Source organism: Anopheles nili, chromosome 3, assembly GCF_943737925.1.
Source record: "Anopheles nili chromosome 3, idAnoNiliSN_F5_01, whole genome shotgun sequence".
Classification (NCBI taxonomy): Eukaryota; Metazoa; Arthropoda; class Insecta; order Diptera; family Culicidae; genus Anopheles; species Anopheles nili.
In genome coordinates, this window is record NC_071292.1 from 56,149,911 (window position 1) to 56,168,901 (window position 18,991).

Below are 18,991 nucleotides of genomic sequence, written 5' to 3' on the forward strand. Positions count from 1 at the left end.
CTCGCCACAGAAGGATACCTAAACTAGTTCATCCTGGAAAATAGAGTTTACTGTCATAAACTAAATGTCTTTTACCACAAGTCCTTAATAATTAGCTTTCTAAATTGGCTGTGAATGATTGCACCAACTGTGCGATCGGTGCTGGAATTCAGTGTTATTACAACAGATAGCGCGAAATCGCTACAAGGCATTCTCCGTACTAGCCGACATCGAATTAGGGGTGCGAATACATGTGAAAACTATTGTTCGTAAGTGACCCCGTGTTGGAAGGTGAGTTGAGTTGATATTTTCGCTATGATCTTACGATCGTAGGCAAACCCGAATCATAGTTGTAACAGAAATGGGATTGCCTTTGAAGGACGCGCGACGGAAGAAAGTATTTTGTTAGCGTGTAGCTGGTGACACACAACTCTGTGTTTATCGATACAAAAGCTGTGAATATTCTAGATCTTTTCGTACCGCAGAATGCTTGCGTGGTAGGGTTGGAAAAAGTAACGGTCATGCTTTCTTGCATCATTGCAGTCGCCCCTTTTTGGTTAGTTTGAAGTTGTGGTTGGTCCTAGTTGTGATTCGTCATTTGACTTGTTTGATAAATGACGCCATTCCCAACGCGAGATATTAGGCGCAGTTGTTGATGCGTATCAGAACGGGAACTTGCCAACCCGGCGTGTAGTGGAGTGCTGTTGGATCGGCTGTTAAATGTTAATTATACTTTCTCTACTTCCCACAGATTGGTTGAGTAGGGAATCACCATCAAAATGGCTGTCTACTGCTGGGGCAATACAGCCCACGGCGAGCTCGGTCTCGGTGGCATCGAGGAGGAGCAAGTAAACATAAACACCGTTCGCCGTCTATGGGCTGTTATAATCGATCTTCGCTTTCCTTTCGCAGGTGATGGTTCCGCGCAAGATGGACTGGTCACGCGCGGTAGAAGTCACTCAAGCGGCTTGTGGTACCAGCCACACGCTGCTCCTCACGCGAGAGGGCAAAATGTATGCCTGTGGCAATAATGACCACGGTCAGCTGGGCCACGGCTCGGACAGTCTACCGAATAAAAGGCCACGTATGTCGAGGTTTAGTATGTAACTATTCTTTCATCATACATATCTACACGATTGTTTTTCGGCAAACATTTGTGTTGGACGATTCCGTTGCCTCGCGTGGACGATACGAAATTAATTATATTATCGTTTTCGATTTACTAATTTCACTACTGGACTGCTCGAAATTGACGCACTTACCGCTTCCACACACTGACCGGAATTTATGGCGCAATTTTTTACATTCGGCGTTTTGAATGATGGTATCTAACCACTTCGATCCTTTTTCAGAGCTGCTGACGTCGCTGGAAAACTACATCATAACGAACGTCAGCTGTGGAGTAGCACATTCGCTGGCTCTGACGAACTGGGGCCACGTGTTTAGTTTTGGCTCGAATACCGTCGGCCAGCTTGGCCACGATACGGAAAACGGCAGTGTACCGCGGATGGTCAAAACCATCGGTACCAAACACGTGGTCCAAATTTCCTCCGGTCAATACCACTGCCTGGTCTTAACCAACAGTGGGGAGCTGTACGCTTGGGGTTCAAACTCGTACGGTCAACTCGGCATCGGGACGATAAGCGAGAAAGTGACGGTACCGACACTGATCCAATCGCTTGCCGGCATACCGATAGCATTCATCGCCTGTGGGGGAAACCACAGCTTTGCCGTGTCGAAGTAAGTCCAGCAAAGAGTCTTTTCTTGCGTACGCTCATTATAATAACTTGAAATAACGATGGTTTTGTTGTAGATCCGGCGCTATTTTCGGTTGGGGTAAAAACACCTTCGGCCAGCTGGGCCTGAACGATTTGAACTCGCGCTGCCACCCGACCCAGCTGCGCACGTTGCGGAGTTTGGGCGTGCGTTACATTAGCTGTGGGGATGATTTCTCCGTTTTTCTCACCAACGAGGGTGGAGTGTTCACGTGCGGCGCCGGAACGTTTGGCCAGCTTGGCCACGGCAGCTGTAACAACGAGATACTGCCGCGCATGGTGTTCGAGCTGATGGGGAGCAAAATTACGCAGATTGCATGTGGCCGGCGACATACGCTGGCGTTCGTGCCATCGCGTGGTAAAATATACGGCTTTGGGCTGAGCGGAGTCGGTCAGCTGGGCACTGGGATGGTGGGGAACTACAATACTCCACAGATCGTTCGGGGACCATGGGTACGTAGGTGGCATCCTCTTGGCTTCACCAGCATATCAGCATACTAGCTTCCCTTTCTATTGATCTAACCTATTTCAGTTCAAGTCCGATTCGGAAAATCCATCAGGCTGTGTTGAAGAAGAGCAAAAGACTGTAAATCGCATATTTTCCGGAGGGGATCAGTGTTTCGTTTCGCTTCTGGAAGATGAAAGCTCTGCAGATTACCGTGTACATGAGTGAGTGCTAACGAAAGTGTTTACGATTTTCACGTTATATTAACTCAACTCTATTCTTGTACAGTAAAAACACCCAAATTCTTTCGCTCTCGCTGGAGTTGGGAAAGGAACTGGCGCAGATCAAAGCGGAACAAACGGTGGAACTAGACCTTATGTCGGCTGTGGAAACAACGTTCAAGTCGTTGGCTTGCATGAACGGATCCTTGCTGCTGCCGAACGATATGCATTTCTGCTGCACCTCGAAACACCCGGGAGTCGACTTGGAAGCTGCAGAGAAAACGTTCGATCAAATACGGAAAATCGAATGTGAATCTATCAAGCAACTGATCCGCGACTCCATCGAGTCCGACCTACTCGGTGCCTTAACGCAATCGCCTGCCGACGTGGAGACGCTGCGGATCTATCTGCTGCTGCCTCTGTACCATGAGTTTATCAATCCGAAGCACTACCAAAAGCTGCACTCACCGTTCAGCCGATCGGTGCTGAAGCTCGTAAAGAATGCGTACGAAATCGTGGTGCTGTGGTGGGCAAATACACCGAAGGAGTACTTCGAGCGAATGGTGGAAAACTTTAAGAGTGTCGTTCTGTACATAATCAACTTCAAGTTTCCGCACGTCCTCGAATCCGAGAGCAAGCAGGAGGTGCACTATGATGCCCATCTGGCCACCATCCTTGATATGCTGTCGATCCTGTACTGGATTAACCACCACAAACGAACCCAGAAGCTACCGTACGAGCAGTTCCATATCAACGAGATCGACGACATTCTTGACATTCGCCATGACTACGTTCGGTGGACAGCCGACACCAAGGGTGTTACTTTTTCGCTATGTAATTATCCGTTCATTTTCAATGCCGCAGCAAAAATGCTGCTACTTCAGACTGACCAAGCGATGCAGATGTACCAAGCAATGCACAGCGCAGCCACGGTGAACCTTATGTCGATGTTTTGCGCTCACAACCCAAACTCGCAGTTTATCGTCCTGAACGTGACGCGTGACAACATCGTGCAAGATACGATCCGCGAGCTGTCGCTGTACGCGGCAAGCGATCTCAAGAAACCGATCAAGATAAAGTTCTGCGGCGAGGAAGCCGAAGACGCGGGCGGTGTGCGGAAAGAGTTTTTTATGCTGCTGTTGCGGGACATTCTCGATCCGAAGTACGGCATGTTCAAGGCGTTTGATGATTCCCGCACGATCTGGTTCACGGAGGATTTCTTCGACAGCGATGACAACATGTTTGCGCTCATCGGAATCTTGTGCGGACTGGCGATCTATAACTTTACGATCATCGCCCTGCCGTTCCCACTCGCCCTGTACAAGAAGCTGCTGGGGGAAGAAGTGGATATGAGTGATCTACAGGATCTAGCACCAGTGATAGCGCGATCGATGCAGAACATACTGGACTATGACGAGCCCGATCTGGAGCAAGTTTTTGATCTCACCTTTTCTACAACCCGGGACTACTTCGGGGAGATGCAGACCATTCCACTGAAACAGAATGGCGAGAATATACCTGTGACACAATCGAACAAGTAAGTGAAGGGTGCATGGGTGCTGTCCTAAACACCCTGTGGAATGAGCTGATTTTGGAATTAATTAAATTTTCCTCTACTGCAGGCACGAATTTGTGCAACTGTATATAGACTACGTGTTCAACAAATCGGTGGAGAAATCATTCCGGCAGTTCCATAACGGATTCATGCGTGTCTGCGGTGGGCGCGTACTGAAGCTGTTCAAGGCGCACGAGCTGATGTCGGTGGTGGTTGGTAACGAGGAGTACGATTGGTTGTCACTGGAGGAGAACGCGGAGTACAAGAACGGGTATTCCTGCAGCGATCAGACGGTACGCGGGTGTTGATTGGTAGTGCGAAAACATTGGCAGGCTGACCTAACCTTTTACATCGTTTCCTTCGCTACAGGTACGGTGGTTTTGGGAAGTATTTCACGAGCTTCCGGTGGAAGAGAAGAAAAAGTTCCTACTTTTTCTTACCGGTTGTGATCGTATTCCGATCATGGGCATGAAAGCCATTAAGGTAAGCTTGTTGAATAGGTTAAATTTGATTATATTACTATGCAATATCTATGCGTTCCTTTTCTCAGATCTTTATCCAGCCCACACCGGACGATAAGTTTCTTCCGGTGGCGCATACCTGCTTCAATCTGCTCGACCTACCTCAGTACCAAACGAAGGAAAAGCTCAAGTACAAGTTGCTGCAGGCAATTCAACAAACGCAGGGATTCAGCTTGGTATAAAACCGATACGAACAAACATTCTTCGTTCGATCTGTCGGTGATTTGCTGCCAAAAACGTTTGCTATTAATCCTTCGTTTATTTATGGTTTCTTGTATTGTTGTTTCTAAACTAGTGACTTCCGTGATGGCACGGAAGTCCTTCTGATATTGGTGGAGCGTTGATATTATTGCATGTTTATAAAAAAACAACGAATTTAAATTATGTTGCCCACATTTTAAAACGTTGAGCTTGAGAGCAATAAACTCGTAAGCAATGCTACCAGTAGGAGCTATATTTTTCCTGCATAAACTTACATTTAGCTCACTCATAAACCGTATAGTTCATTCATGAGAGAAACACTCCGTATCGAATAGAAAGGATTCTTCAACTCGCCGATGGAGGCTATTAAAATTTTTAACTTTATTTTTGGTACACAATCCTGTAAGGTAACCGAGTATGGCCATAAACATCACGGTTTGAGTTGAACATGCGAGGAACGCGTGCAGGTGCCAGTACTACGTAATAACCCTGTTATGCGAAAGAAGCTGCTTGCTGTGGCGCAAAATGCGTATGCCTTACTATCAGCCAGTTGTGCACAGACTCCTACTGGGGAATGCGGTCCCTCAGGTAGGACATGATCGATTCCGTTCCTTTTTCCAGTATCTGATGCCGCGGTTGGCGGAAGCTGTTCCCAATCAACTCCAGCGTGCTGCGGTGTTTTGTGTACATGGTAAAGTCAATTAGGTCAAAACAGATAGATTGGGAACACAAAAACTCGGCACACACTTACGTGATGTTCTTCAGTGTGCCCAGAATTGGTGGCACGTGTTTAATATTGTTATTGGCCAGATCCAGCGTTGCCAGCCGCTTGAGCGCACCCAGCCCACGATCAGTTGCATCGATTTCCTCAATTTTGTTGCCACTGGCCAGAAATATCTCTAACCCTCTCAGTTCGTACACGCATTCTGGGATGCGTTTGAGCTGGTTGTTGACGACGTTAAGCTCCCGCAGGGTGACTAAAAGCCCGACTACCTCCGGCAGGTCCACCATCTGGTTGTTGGACAGATTAAGATAGCTGATCTTTTCGAACTGCGAGAAGAAGGCCGGTACGGTTTGGAGCAAATTGAAGCTAACGTTCAGTTCCGTCAGAAGAGCGGACAGGTTGGTTATGCTAAAAGAGAAAAGCTCACAAAATCAAAGCATGCAGTTCTCTTTCGTTTATGTAGCCGCTGTTTCGATTCATCCTACCCAGATGGAACGGCAGTTAGCCTGTTCTTGCTGATGTCCACGTTGTAAACGCACGCCTCAAGTGCATCGAGAAACACGGCCTCCGGTACGTCGATCAAGCCCTTCGAACTAACGATCAGCGCTCGGCCCTTGCGCATCTGATAAACGTCCGGAAAGGTGCTCTCGGCAGCAAAGGGCGAACTTTTGACCATTCCCGACCCACCACCCTCTGCTCCGGTCTTCGGTGTCCCTTTGCCAGTACCGTCTCTTTCCCTGAGCGTTTTCAGTATGCGTTGCGTGCCACACTGGATGATATCGCGGCGTATCGAGCGGATCGGATTTCCTTCCACCTGCAAGCTAACGAGATGGGCCAGCGTGGACAGGCACGAGGGCAGACTACTGATCGTGTTGTTCGAGAGATCTAACCGCGTCAGGCTGGCGAGCAGCGCGATCTCGTCCGGCAGCCGCTCGATCTTGTTGTCCCGCAGATCGAGCACCTTCAGTTGGGGCAAATTTTCGCAAAAGTCCGCCGGCAACGTCTTGATGAAGTTGTTTGAGATGTGCAGCTCCTTGAGCGCCTCGCAACCAGTAAAATCGGGCAGCTCCTCGATGTCGTTGTGCTGCACGTACAGACATTCCAGCTTACGCAGCTCGCCCATTACCGGTGGCAGCAGTTTCAAGTCGTTCTTGGCCAGATCGAGCTTGTGGAGTTCTGAGGGTATAGATCAAACAAACATTACTCTCTATTCGGAGTGACACGTGAACGCGCCTTTGACTCACTGCACAAATTGACGATATCGTTCGGCAATTCCGTTAGATGGTTGTTACTCAGGGTTAGTTGCTGCAGTCTAACTAAGAACCCAACGCCACCAGGTATTGCGTTAATTTTGTTGAACGAAATATCCTGAAATAACGGCGCACCGGACCGGTTGAAGCGTGTGTATGAAAGCCACCGTTGCCAAGCGAATGATGCTTACCAATGTTTCAAGCATTATGAGATCACTTATGTTGGAGTGGACCTCGGGAAATTCATTATGCGACAGGTTGAGATGCTTGAGCTCCTTCAACTGGAAGAAACTCTCCGGCAGCTCGGTCAGTTTGTTACGGCTGACGCTAAGTTTGGTTAGCTTGGTTAGCGATCCGATGCTATTCGGAAGGCTTGTTAATGCGTTATCTTGTAGCTGTTGGTAAAAAGATGAGTTACAAATGCGTAAAATATCGGTTATGGTTCCGACAGGAACGATGGTTGAGTTAATTGTTAATGGTTAAGGCAACGCGATCTCCTTACATTCAGCACAGTAAGATCAGCTAAATTTTGAATGTTTTCGCTGATCGTCGTCAGCGTGTTGGAGCTGAGATCCAACGAAGTCAGCGACTTTTGGTTCCACCAGGTTTCCTCATCGTTCGAGCGATCCAAATCGTACCGTACCTCTTTCTCGTTCTCATCCGAATCGCTCAAGTTCCACACCTTTTCCGGCACTGTTCAAACAAATGAGAACAAACGTAAGCGAGTATAAGCGTTCCCTAAGGGCGAAAGGATGATTAACAACACCGCGCAGAAATGGTTGGGGTAATTTTTCGAACCATCCGCAAACCACTTCGCTCCACCTCGTTACCGCGGATTTTCCGATAGCGCCGCTTGGGATAAGGAATGTGCGTTCTCGATCGTCTCATTGTCACTGGCTCGTTCCGTTGAACGTTCCCGCAAAAAGTGCACCCGTGTACTAACTTGTTAGCTGTTCCGTCGTCTGGTCGACAAGCAGCAGGAGCGATCCTTTCGATCGGAACAAATGAATGAAACACCACTAATCACCGATATCAACAGGACACCAGTGGCGGTCCGTGATAAATCGTTGCACTCCCTTCGAAGGTGCCGCACAACTGTACCCGTTCAAAAAGGTGAATTCCAGTGCCAGCTGGTGAGCGACAGGCTGCTCGAGTTTGGCGCCGAATCAGTGAGACGTGAAACGATTATTTGCTCCCCGATCCGGCGGGAACGGTGCCAGTAAGGTCACATCTAGGGAAGCTGATTACGCCGATCCGATCGATCAAGGTATATTTATTAATTTTTGTTTCCCCGGAACATCAGAACGGTGATCGGAGATTATGTTTCCTATTTTTTGTTGTGGTAGAAGGGCGCGTAAATCACGCCAAAATCCGTCAGCTGGAACGTAAGTGGTTCGTTCGCAGCAAACTTGTTTCTCTTTCCATCTGCTCTGATGCAACAAACCTCTCGTCGCGCATCGACGAGGCATGAAATGGTTATTGCATTGTCGTGTTATTCAACCTTGGTATCAGCTAACGGTGCTGGGTATTAACCACCGTTTCATGTGTCCTGTGTAGTAAAGCTCCATGTCCCACGTACCTGATGCCAATCCCTTGCCCGACAAATTTAGTGTGCCACTTTTCAACGCCTGCTTGATTCTGGCCCGCGTAAGAATTTGGTTGTCTTCGGTCTTGTTTTGGAAGTGAAACACGGGATTTAGCTCCTGCTCCCGGATCCGGCTGCGGGCCATTTGTCGGGCCTTCATGGTTCACACAGCTGTGGCCTTGCAAACTTCACTATTGTTTCACTTTCTCTGAACTGGTGGCGCTACGCCTCGGTAGTGGCTTCTTTGGAACCAAAACAACGAATAGCGAAAGCAAAACAAATCACCAATAGCGCCATGTATAACGGGAGTGAACGAAAGAGCGATGAAGAAAGAAAGAGAGAGCGAGAGAGAAAACGAGAGAGGGAAGGAAAGACGCTTAGGTCGTGGCTGCTTTGTTGAATTTTCAAATCAATGTATATTTAGTTTATTTTGCAATTAATTAATCTAATATTGGATTTAAAAGGAACAGCTAAATAGTTTGAACTTTCAACAACTTGAATAACACATATATTTTTTAAATAACTTTGTATTCTTTATACTATGTCATTATAATTCAACTCTAAATCGCTCTATATGATATGCTGTCTCAATTCATGAATCTTTTAAAAATAATTAGACAAACAAAACATTGAATTGTATCTATTGTATTAAATAGTACCATCTTTTTTGTGTAACTGTGTGATATTTGGAACTAAAAATACACTTTAATCCCAACCCGCTTTCGAAAATCGAAAAAAACGTGATATTTTAACCCCTTCTATGCTTTGACGTTTGTCGTGTCTGAGGGTGTGTAGCCGTGTTCGCGCGATTGTTTTGGGAACAATCGTTCATGGCGAAAAAAATAGTTTTTTTATTGGAAGTGCATATTTATCCATTTTTAATGAACTGCACAAGTTGTGAAATACTTTCGTAAAAACAAATGGCTCTCGTACGGTGTACCTTAGCAGTCGGTTTCAAGTGAGTTGATGTCAATCAATGTGGTGCGTGTTCCATAAGATGTGATATTTCTATTTGTATTTTTTTTAAATTTAGTGCTAATCGTTACCTCAATGGGTCGCAATCAAAAGCAGACAAATTTAATGGTACTAATTTAGTCGGGTTTACGATAAACAATTGATTGATTAAACAACCATAAGCCACATGTGCATCATAAGTACATATGCTGCTCCACAAACTGCGAAAAAAAGGTGGGAGGGAGCTTTATTCGGTCTGTTAAGTGTGCAATTTTTTCCCCTCACGTCCGAGTCGCGTCTGGCCAATTACTTTCGATCGTTGTAGAAAATGCAATAATCGTGCCATTTCCACGAAGGTGCGAAGGCGCGCGTAAATAACAAATCGACCGCTCCAACGCTCACCAACAGTCACAACAAAATCAGCTGTTGTGTAGCCCCCCTTGAGCTAGTGTGTTGCTGGGTGGTGTTTGTTTTTCCTGCGGTTCGTTCCTTCACGGCGGTGATATTTTTAGCGAAAATGCTCTGCTTTACGGCGTAAACATTCCACCTGCGTGCACGCGAAAGGCGCAAAAGGGACATGTGTTTGCGTTTGCGAAAGCCGAAGGATTCCCTCCCGAAAAAGGGTAGTGTGCGGTCGCGTGGCGACATCTCTGACCTTTTATAAACCGCAAACCGTGGTTCAAGGTCGGCGAAAAGATTTCGCGATAATCCTTTCCGAGTCGCTGGCAAGACCGTGTGGCTGCGGGCTAACGGCTCTGCGTGTCAGTTTGGTACGTTCACGTACAGATCGATTTCTGGTTCGCGCTAAAGGCCACGCGTGCGTATCCCTACGCGAATGGTGGGGCAAACCGGGCCGTTGTCGGTACACGTTAGCGCACAAACACGCCGGAGCTCGGAAGTGGCGGTCGAATTTTGCGTCTTACAGTCGGTTCAACAACCCATCCAATATTTATTTACTGATTATTGACCGGAGAGACGGTTTTAAGTGCACGGTTTTGAAATCGCCACGAAGCGTGGTGTCAGAATGTGTCTCGGTTCGTGTCATGCTATGCGTTCGCTGATAGAGTTACTGATTGGTTAAATTGACGAACGCGTCACGCAGAAGTCTCTGGAGACATAAAGCGGATGGTTCCAGCTGTTGGCGGTGGATTTTTTGTATTTTTTTTCTCTCGTGGCGCTTTTGCTTTCCAGCGTGGGCCTAACGAGACGGAACCTGGAACTTTCGAAACCTTTTGCGGCGTTCGGTAACATGAGCCGGTTAAGATGAACAACGCGCTGAAGAACGTAGTGCAAGTGCTGCATTCATGCTGGCAAGTGTGATATAACTCCAGCCTTTGCTCGATCAGAAACTGGTGTTTTGTGTGAAGTACAATAGAGTGAACGAAGCCAACCGCATCATGCAGCTTGTTCGACTGAGTGTCGTCGGTTGAAGGAAAATTAGTAGCTCGAATAGCGAATGTCGTTTATTTCACAGTGAGCCCGTAATACAATAGATGCCAAAGGTGAAAATGCCCGTTGTTACTAGCTCGGCATGTACCGGGGGCTAACGTGCCTAGCATAGCCGGGAATTATCTACACGCGACCGAGTTTCCCGTGGTGCATGGAAGTTGTTGTTGATAAACCTAACGTGAGAGAGAAAAAAAAGTGTCAATCGTGTCCAACGAGTGAGTGTGTATAAATGTGCGGCAAAGTCCTGGATAGTTGTTTTTTGCACCCTCCAGCTATGAAGCGCACGATAACGACAATCTAACAGAAACGCACAACACCCGGCTTAGCAAACGTCTGCCGTCACCCTTCCTGGAAAGGGGGTTGTTGTTCCGGTGGCATCTTGGGGGATATTGTTCGAGACCCGGAACAGAACAAACATGGATCCCCAGCAGCACCCGCTGTTCCTGTCAAGCAACAGTTTGCTGGCCACAATGGCGCACGCACTACGCCATCTTAATGGGACACTCACGAACAACGGCTCCAGCCAGTACCAGCTTCCGGTTGCCACCACCACCGGTGCCTCTGGGCTACTCGAAATGACACCCTTTCGCAACGAGAGCACCTTCATTAACCCTCCGGACGCAGACGACGACAATACGCCAACGATCTCGATGGACAATCTCTACCCAGCGCTGATACAGTGCTTCGCCATCATAATTTGTGGGTAAGTAGTAGCAGTAGGTAGTACGACTCGTCGGGGGGTGGTCGAGCAAATTTCGATCGATTTTTCCATCCACCCAGCCCTTTTGGCAAGCAATCCTTGCCATCCTCCTTAGCAACCGTGAAGCTGGGTTTTATCCTCACCGCCTACTCGGTTTTGGTCGCCAATGACGTAGGAAAATTGGAAAAGGAGCGCATTTGGTGCCACGTTGTTCTCCATTGGTGCTGCATTCCTGCACGACACCCTCGGGAAATATTTGTCTCCATTCTCGCAGTCCCTCCCCCGCTGGGAGGGGATTTTTCCACCCATACCACTGGGCACTATCGACCCTGGGGAAAAGGTTCAGCGAGTGAAGAGGCTCCGATGAAACGCAAAATTGATGATAAGAAACGTTTGTCACTCTGCTGGTTTGAGATACACGAGTTTTAAGCTGCCTACGCCAAGACCACGGCAGCAGATCAGTTCGTAAAGGAAGTTATCATTTCATGCTAACTAATAACTCGCATTCGGAATGTTTCCGGTTGTGCTCAGTTACTAATTTCACCGAAGCAATACGTATTGCATGCGGTCGGGAAATGAATATTAGATGCGATCAGTTTGTTTTGTCATTTTGCGTCACGTTTTGCGAGCAAATACCCGCCGAACAGTGTCTTAGAGTTTGTATAAGCTCTCGGGAGCTCTCATCACAGTAATTCGCATGAAAATGCGGCTACCGTATGGCTGCGGCTAACTTTAAGATGGCCGGTGCATGTGCGTAAGCATGTTGTTCGGAAATTCCTAATGCGTATGCCGATTGACGTTATTTAGCTATTAAAGCAACACCTTGCATTACGCAAATGAAGCTGAATGCAGCTTTTCATTGCACCCCGATTATGTTAACTCAAAAAAAAAATGCTCTTGAGTTTAACATTACGCCAAAATAGAGCACAGATGCTAGCGTCCTCTTCCAGGGTCTTGCGGGTAATCGACAAAAAAGCCCATCTCAGAGCCTGAGGCGTCCGGTGATGGAAATCCCGCATCAGAAAGCTACCAAGGTTGCACCGGTATGCCTTCACCGGTCTTTTAGCGCGAAGTTGTTCCAAGCAAATCTTTACCTTGACCGTGTACCGTGTGCCGGCGGCTACGGATGTTTGAAGGCATTGGACAACCTTCTTGGGTTGACTCACGGCTCAACGTCGCCTAGCGGTAAGACACAAAACCGACCGTTCGTGGTCACCCCACAGCACGGACATATGCATTCAATTAGGGCAATCAATCTCTCCCGTCAACAGCGCGTTCCGTTGTGTTCCGAGTTCCGCGAGCCCTTCGAGCGTCGAACGAGACGCCCTCAAGATACGCCCGTTGGCAATTGGTCGGGGAAAATTGGCGTTTGATTTAAATTTGCAACAATGATTCACCCTTGGCGACAACCGCCCTCTCGGGCAAGGCAAAATCCAGAAGACAGTGCAGTATTTTAATGATACATTATCTTCATTCTTCCGCATGCGATCGCCAGCTACCTCGCAGGACGACTCAACATCATCAGTAACTTCGAGGCGAAGGGACTTAACACGTTCGTCGGCACGTTTGCGTTGCCATCGGTCATTTTCCTCTCCCTGGCCGAACTGAACTGGAGCACGGTCAACTGGAACTTCCTGCTCTCGATTCTGATCGCGAAGACGATCGTGTTCCTGTCGGTGGGCATTATTTCGCTGTTGGTCGCACGACCCGTCAACTATGGCCGGGCTGGTCTTTTGGCGATCTTTTGCACCCAGAGCAACGATTTCGCCATCGGATATCCTATCGGTAAGGCCATTGGTAGCGAGGAAACAGGACATTTCCGGTGTACTAACGTCGATCCGGTGCAATCGTTTCAGTGTCGGCATTGTACTCAAAAATCCATCCCGAGTATGCGTCGTACATCTACCTGCTGGCGCCCATCTCGCTGGCCATCCTCAATCCCATCGGGTTCGTGTTGATGGAAATTTCTAAAATAAAGGAGAAAAACGCTGAAAATAATGTAAGTAAAACATCAGACGAACGGGTTCCGGTGGGATTAGCAGGGGGCCTTTTTTCTATCACGTGTTAGGGTATTTTCCCCACAATGACGGTATGCAAATGTTTTTTTGCTACTGCAGCAACGTAATAACGTGTTACGGACCAGTTCCGAACACCGGAACAAATGTAATTATGGCTCAACGACAGCATCCGTACGTCGGTTGAAAAGCTGCGTTTTTTGAAGCGCTATTATCGAACATTATTAATTCAAATTAACCCACCGATTAACACGTTTTTTGTTATTCCAGCAATCGGCAAACGAAGTAGCGAGCCACCCACCCACGACATGCCCCGAACTGGCCGCACAAAACCGTCGCAAAATCCTCAAAGGAAAGGCGCTGGTCGTTTTCAAGATGGTCGAGTCCATCTTCTTCAATCCGATCCTGCTCATGACGCTGCTGGGTGTGATCGGTGGGCAGATCTTCTCCAACGGGCTTCCGGTGTATCTTTCGAGCGTGTTGCGTTCCCTGGGAAATTCCTTCTCCGCTACGGCACTATTCCTGCTCGGTCTGCGCATGGTCGGGAAAGCTTCGACACTGCAGGGACCGGGTTTGATCCTGCCCGGCATCCTGATCCTCGTGAAGCTGCTGGTATTCCCGCTCGTAACGCGCCAAACGGTTAACATCATGAATGCTGGGGCAAACTTTAGTGAAACCACTGACCTGAGCACGTTCGGGTTCCTTTACGGCACGTTTCCGGCCGCTCCGGGTGTGTTTGTGATCGCGTCACAGTACAACCGGGACGTGGATTTGGTACGTCGTTTCTGGAGCTGTTTTGCGGGTATTTTGTCCCACTGACCGAGCTTATCTCGTTTGTCCTTCTTCCTTCAGATCGCTAGCAGCATGGTCGCCTCGACGTTTATCAGTGCACCGTTGATGTTCATCTCGGCGAAGATGATCACGATCACCAACCTTACACCGGCAGACTACCTGAACGAGCTGGACAAATTTTCCTTCGACATCAGCATTGTGGCGATCATTGCAGGAGTTTGGATGTTGCTGTTGCTTGCACTTACGCGGAAAGTGAAGCGAATGCCCCAACGCATCACGTGTTGTCTGCTCGTATCGCAACTCATCTGCAACGTCGGTGTCATTCTATGGTCCACACTTGAGCAGGACAGCCTGTGGAAGATGTACCTGCAGTTTTACTTTTTCACCATCGGTTGCTACAGCAGCCGGTTGTGGACGGCTTTCCTCGCTATTACCATACTGTTCCTGCAATGCCGCAGTCTTTGCTTCGTGCTTAAACTCTGGCCAGTGTTTGTGAGTTTAGACCCGTTTTTCCGGGCAGTTTTTCGAGAGGGAGATACGATCTGTTCTTGATGTCCATTTGTCTCCATTCGACAGATTGTCGCAGCCTGGGGTTTACCAACGGTGATGGTCTCGTTGCTGCTGTTTGTCGATGGGAAAAACATTGTGCCGACGGAAAAGCGAAACCCAAGCTTTCAGTACGGCAATGCACAAGCCGCAATCGCCGTGTTCCTGTTGGTGATGTGTTTCATTGTCACCGTGGGTTGTTTAATACTGCACCAACGCTTTAAAAAGCGACACGAACGCTATCTTACGCTTTCGCGCGAGGTATCATCACCGGAAGCGGACTCGAGCCCCGTCACAACCAGCTCGGTGGTGAATCTGCTGACAGGCGGTGGAAATTCGACCATTCACCAGCGGAGACGCCACTCAGTGACGTCAAGCGATGACGAAATCCTTCCGACATCCGGATGTCAGCCAGGTGTGGGAAATGGCGGGTGTAGTGGTGCGGCAGGGACACCAAACGGTGGCGCAGGATGCTGCAGTAGCTCATCCGGCACGATCCGCACGGTAGTGGACATTGAGGATCTGGCCATCGGGAGTAGCATCAATAACGGTGACGTCACCGACAGTGCCGGTTCTCCGACGATCCAACCAAGCGGAATGTGCGCGGCACAGTTCAATTGTCCAACCGCCGGAAAGCAACAGTGTCAGTCGCTTATCGATCGTTACCGCGAGCAAGCCAGCGATGGATTGGAACCACTCGAGTACGACAAAACCGGCGACGAGCAGCAGATACTGCGCCACATGGTTTTACTTATCTTGCTGCTATGTTCGATGTTCGTTGGGCTGTCGCTTTCCGTGTGGACGCTCGTCATGGAGGGCATGTCGGGTATTTACGTGGAGCTCACGTTTCTCGACGCGTTCCTCAACTTTGGCCAAAGCATCATCGTCCTGGCGGTGTTCATCACGGACACCGGCGAGTTGCTCCTGCCGATGATGAAGTTCTGGCGCAAGGTTTGGTACGGTGCGAACCTGCTGCAGTTGCCCATCTGGAGCGAGCTGAGCTCGGAAACGCGGCACGTGTGCGATCAGTTCACCACACATCACCTCGAGAATTGCCGGAAGGCGATCGCCAAAGACATTCGGTACGGGAAGGAACGCCCGAGTGAAAGTCGTAAACGGGTTATGGCTTTACTAACAGAATATCTTTTGGGTTGTTTTTTTTCAGCTGGCGCATCAAGGTGTACCGGCGCGTGTTTTACGGCAACGTCTTCGTCGATTGGCTGCTGGAAGTTGGTCTGGCGAAGGATCGAACCGACGCCACACATTACGCCCGCCGGCTGATTGATGGACGCGTTCTACGGCATATTAACAACGTGTATCACTTCCACGATCGAAATCTGCTCTACACGTTCTGCGAACGGTTGTAAGGCCTCTCGGTGTGGAACCCGGTGGGGAAAACACCAAACGCACAAAGGAGAAACACACGCACCGGCTGGTTATTGCTTCTCGTGCAGCCATTGTCGCCTTGACGTCGTAGGTGGAAGTAGATGTACCATGAATCATACGCGACCAAACGCATGATTAGAACTATTGTACTTCCTCCTCCCCTGCGAGGCGACAACAGGAAGGAATGTGCCGCTGGTGTGCTGTTTTTCACGTACGATAACCTATCGGAACGATAGTTATGCCAAAAAAGAAACCGCTCCTGGAGCAGATCCTTTGTTTGATAGTTACATTAGATGGCGTAGCTAGTTGCGTTGTACATTGTTTTAAAGCTTGTTAGGATCGAATGTGTAAGGATGATGAGGAATGGAGGCAGAGGGACTTACCTTTTGCAGCCATGTGATATGAGAAGGCTAGATGAGGAACGGGGACCGACATCGAAACACGCACCAAGAGTAGTTTGGTGAGGCGTTCAAACTGTTTTTTTGTTCTTTTTTTTATTCGAACGAACGATCGCCAAATACTACTAAGTGCTGTAAGCATTAGCAGTAGGGGAAAAGGACCTTCTGTAGAGTAGCGCTATTGGCGTAAATAACTCTCAACACCAATTTCGCATTGTGCAACACAAGACAACGGTGTGCTTTAAATAAAAGTCTATACACGTTAAGAAAAACACAAAGTATTGAAATGGCAGCAGGCGTATCATGTGGTCGGGGATATAGGATGGCTACGAGCACTTCATCGTACCATGTATACGCGCCTCGTCTCAACTGCGGAAGCTCAAATCTCTAGGCGGAGGGAGACGATAAAAAAAACCACTGTCTAGCGTAATCATTAGATGCCGATGTACTATTTATTGTGTAAAAATAAACTATAATATTGATACCGCACAGCCTCTAGCCTTTAGCGGTCTAGAAATGGTATTTTGTTTCTTCTAGACCGAAGACGATGTCGGCATGATGTGCCTTTGGTTTTCAAAAAAAAAAAAAAGACCACAACATGTAATTCACACAGGTTCGTCGCGTGGTTATCGATCTATCGAAGGTCATATTTTATTTTTGCAACTGAAATGCAACACAACAAAACAACACCCCAACATGTAAATGCCTTAGATGGCATCGACAAAACGCCGATCGGTGATGCCATCGACACCGGTACATCATTTCCGGTGTTTTTCCACGATCTGTTTCCACGTGCCGATTCTTTCCACAAACGAAAGTGTAGCTCCGACACTCCCCGGTAGCACCCAATCCATTCGGCGCCAGCATCGTCTGTGGAATAGATAGATCTAGGACGAGTCGGACATCTTCTTCGAGGGTAGCCCCATCTGATCGTAATCTGATCGTAGTATCTTATCGTGCAGAGTGCCGAATGTTAGCCGGTATCTATCGTCATACATTGCTATTCCCGGGAGGGAGTTGGTTCGGGAACTGATACAACTGTGACCAGCAATATATAACCGTCCCGTGCCAGTAGCTGTGGTCAGTAGCATTCGTTTGCCCATCCTTGCAAGAGTTCAAGCTCCAGTCGCTCTAACCAGCTCCGATCATTACCTCGTCTCATCATGAAGGGTAAGTTGTCACCGTCGGTGTCCTGGAACTTTGGAACTGGAGGATTAACGTTGGTTTCATGTCGGATTTCGTAACCCCCCTTTGCAGCTGTCCTGTTCCTCGCCGCCCTTGCCCTGTTAGTCGCTCTGGCCACCGCCCAAACTGGTTGCGTCCGTGATGATACCGACGGACGACCGGCTTGCAATGCAGCTGAGATGACCCAGCGCCTGTGGCGTAACAACTGGGATCCTACCGCCTACTGGGAGTGTGTAACCGCCAATACTGCGGCCACTTACCGCCGGTGTCCGACCGAGGGCATGTTCGATAGCGTCACTCGCACGTGCATCAACTGGTTCGACTGGGAATGGACTCCCACGTGCAAGCCTCCGAGCGCCCTGTAGGACTTGGTAGTGCCAAAACGGAGTGCGCCACCGACGGAGGATCGCGAATGCCCGACCGAATTAGCTTGTAGTTTGTTTTCCCCCCTCTTCGTTCTAACCCACTCTCTGCGCCTTGTTCGGCGGTACGCGAGAGAACCGAAATATCACCACAATTGCAAACCTACCGACATCCTGGCAATAATAAAGGCTGTAGTTTAGAGTGCCAAATTGTACGACGGAATTGGCTTTTCTTTCTTCACGCTGGTTACGGGTCAGCTGGTGTTTTGGGCAATTGGGTTTGTTTAGGTGGTCGTTTTTGTGAGGTACATGGCTGAGTTAAGTTTAAACCTAATAATAGTGCTAACCTTGAACGTGGAATTTTAGTTTCCTGCTTCGCTGTGGAGCGCTATCACTAGAGAGTCATTTGATCGAAACGTGTTCGAGTGTCAAAAGTGCGAGGACGAGCGGTCGTCGGTGCGCAATTATGGGAACAGTTGATTTCGGGTATGATAAAATGCGTCCGATACGAGGGACACTACTATGCCTTTACCGTACACTAGTTCTGAGATTTTACGTCGCACTTCGTCACCGACGAGATGGGCCTTGAAATCTGATAGGAAAATTGAAACCTGATGGAGAAATTGGGTGCTATTTGCTATCTGCTGTAGGTTGTTGTACGGGGAAACCCTGCAAACTTATCGATATTTTTGTTGGCCTTCTTGAAGGGTCATTGGTAACGAAGATAGACGAATGGCTTTGCGTTTGTTGCATTTGACGCTAACGCATTGGCGAAGGAAAAATAAAACAATCGATTTTCTTTAGGTATGGCGGTATATTGAAAAACTTATTGCTTTTTTGACCATTTCATATTTTTTCACTAACAGATTGAGCTAAGGGCGTTAAACATTAAGCCAAATATATAAATTTCGACTTCACACGAAGTTCACAAAACCATACAAACGGTTC

General features: G+C 48.2%; 4 protein-coding genes across 4 annotated transcripts; 3 read left to right on the plus strand and 1 right to left on the minus strand.

Annotated features, from left to right (window-relative positions):
- The first annotated feature begins 758 nt into the window (after positions 1 to 758).
- On the plus strand, positions 759 to 4,971 carry LOC128723545 (probable E3 ubiquitin-protein ligase HERC4). Its single transcript, XM_053817297.1, has 9 exons — positions 759 to 827; positions 892 to 1,078; positions 1,332 to 1,719; positions 1,793 to 2,207; positions 2,287 to 2,423; positions 2,488 to 3,957; positions 4,043 to 4,268; positions 4,345 to 4,458; positions 4,526 to 4,971. The coding sequence occupies exons 1-9, from the start codon at positions 759 to 761 to the stop codon at positions 4,676 to 4,678; spliced, it is 3,159 nt and encodes a 1,052-aa protein (XP_053673272.1). The 3' UTR covers positions 4,679 to 4,971.
- Positions 4,972 to 5,061: 90 nt separating this feature from the next.
- Positions 5,062 to 8,416, minus strand: LOC128722762 (leucine-rich repeat-containing protein 40). The gene is made up of 7 exons (XM_053816442.1): positions 8,251 to 8,416; positions 7,174 to 7,364; positions 6,863 to 7,066; positions 6,666 to 6,789; positions 5,907 to 6,597; positions 5,449 to 5,829; positions 5,062 to 5,367 (listed from the first exon to the last, which is right to left on the minus strand). Exons 1-7 carry the CDS (start codon positions 8,414 to 8,416, stop codon positions 5,262 to 5,264), a joined length of 1,863 nt encoding a protein of 620 aa, XP_053672417.1. The 3' UTR covers positions 5,062 to 5,261.
- A 2,659-nt stretch (positions 8,417 to 11,075) lies between these two features.
- On the plus strand, positions 11,076 to 17,001 carry LOC128724653 (integral membrane protein GPR155). The gene is made up of 7 exons (XM_053818375.1): positions 11,076 to 11,362; positions 12,855 to 13,144; positions 13,216 to 13,358; positions 13,645 to 14,148; positions 14,227 to 14,658; positions 14,743 to 15,794; positions 15,878 to 17,001. The coding sequence occupies exons 1-7, from the start codon at positions 11,076 to 11,078 to the stop codon at positions 16,077 to 16,079; spliced, it is 2,910 nt and encodes a 969-aa protein (XP_053674350.1). The 3' UTR covers positions 16,080 to 17,001.
- Positions 17,002 to 17,659: 658 nt separating this feature from the next.
- On the plus strand, positions 17,660 to 18,046 carry LOC128724654 (uncharacterized). The gene is made up of 2 exons (XM_053818376.1): positions 17,660 to 17,666; positions 17,754 to 18,046. Exons 1-2 carry the CDS (start codon positions 17,660 to 17,662, stop codon positions 18,044 to 18,046), a joined length of 300 nt encoding a protein of 99 aa, XP_053674351.1.
- The last annotated feature ends 945 nt before the right edge of the window (positions 18,047 to 18,991 follow it).

Bases quoted from the DNA above. Each gene is read 5' to 3' on its own strand.
- LOC128724653 (XM_053818375.1), top strand. From the start codon at position 11,076: ATGGATCCCCAGCAGCACCCGCTGTTCCTGTCAAGCAACAGTTTGCTG. The intron at 11,363-12,854 runs GTAAGTAGTAGC...TGCGATCGCCAG, and splicing joins TTCGCCATCATAATTTGTGG to CTACCTCGCAGGACGACTCA. The intron at 14,149-14,226 runs GTACGTCGTTTC...TTCTTCCTTCAG, and splicing joins ACAACCGGGACGTGGATTTG to ATCGCTAGCAGCATGGTCGC.
- LOC128722762 (XM_053816442.1), bottom strand. From the start codon at position 8,416: ATGAAGGCCCGACAAATGGCCCGCAGCCGGATCCGGGAGCAGGAGCTA. The intron at 6,598-6,665 runs GTGAGTCAAAGG...CTATACCCTCAG, and splicing joins CGATATCGTCAATTTGTGCA to AACTCCACAAGCTCGATCTG. The intron at 5,830-5,906 runs GTAGGATGAATC...TTTCTCTTTTAG, and splicing joins CTAACTGCCGTTCCATCTGG to CATAACCAACCTGTCCGCTC.
- LOC128723545 (XM_053817297.1), top strand. From the start codon at position 759: ATGGCTGTCTACTGCTGGGGCAATACAGCCCACGGCGAGCTCGGTCTC. The intron at 1,079-1,331 runs GTATGTAACTAT...ATCCTTTTTCAG, and splicing joins GCCACGTATGTCGAGGTTTA to AGCTGCTGACGTCGCTGGAA. The intron at 1,720-1,792 runs GTAAGTCCAGCA...GTTTTGTTGTAG, and splicing joins CACAGCTTTGCCGTGTCGAA to ATCCGGCGCTATTTTCGGTT.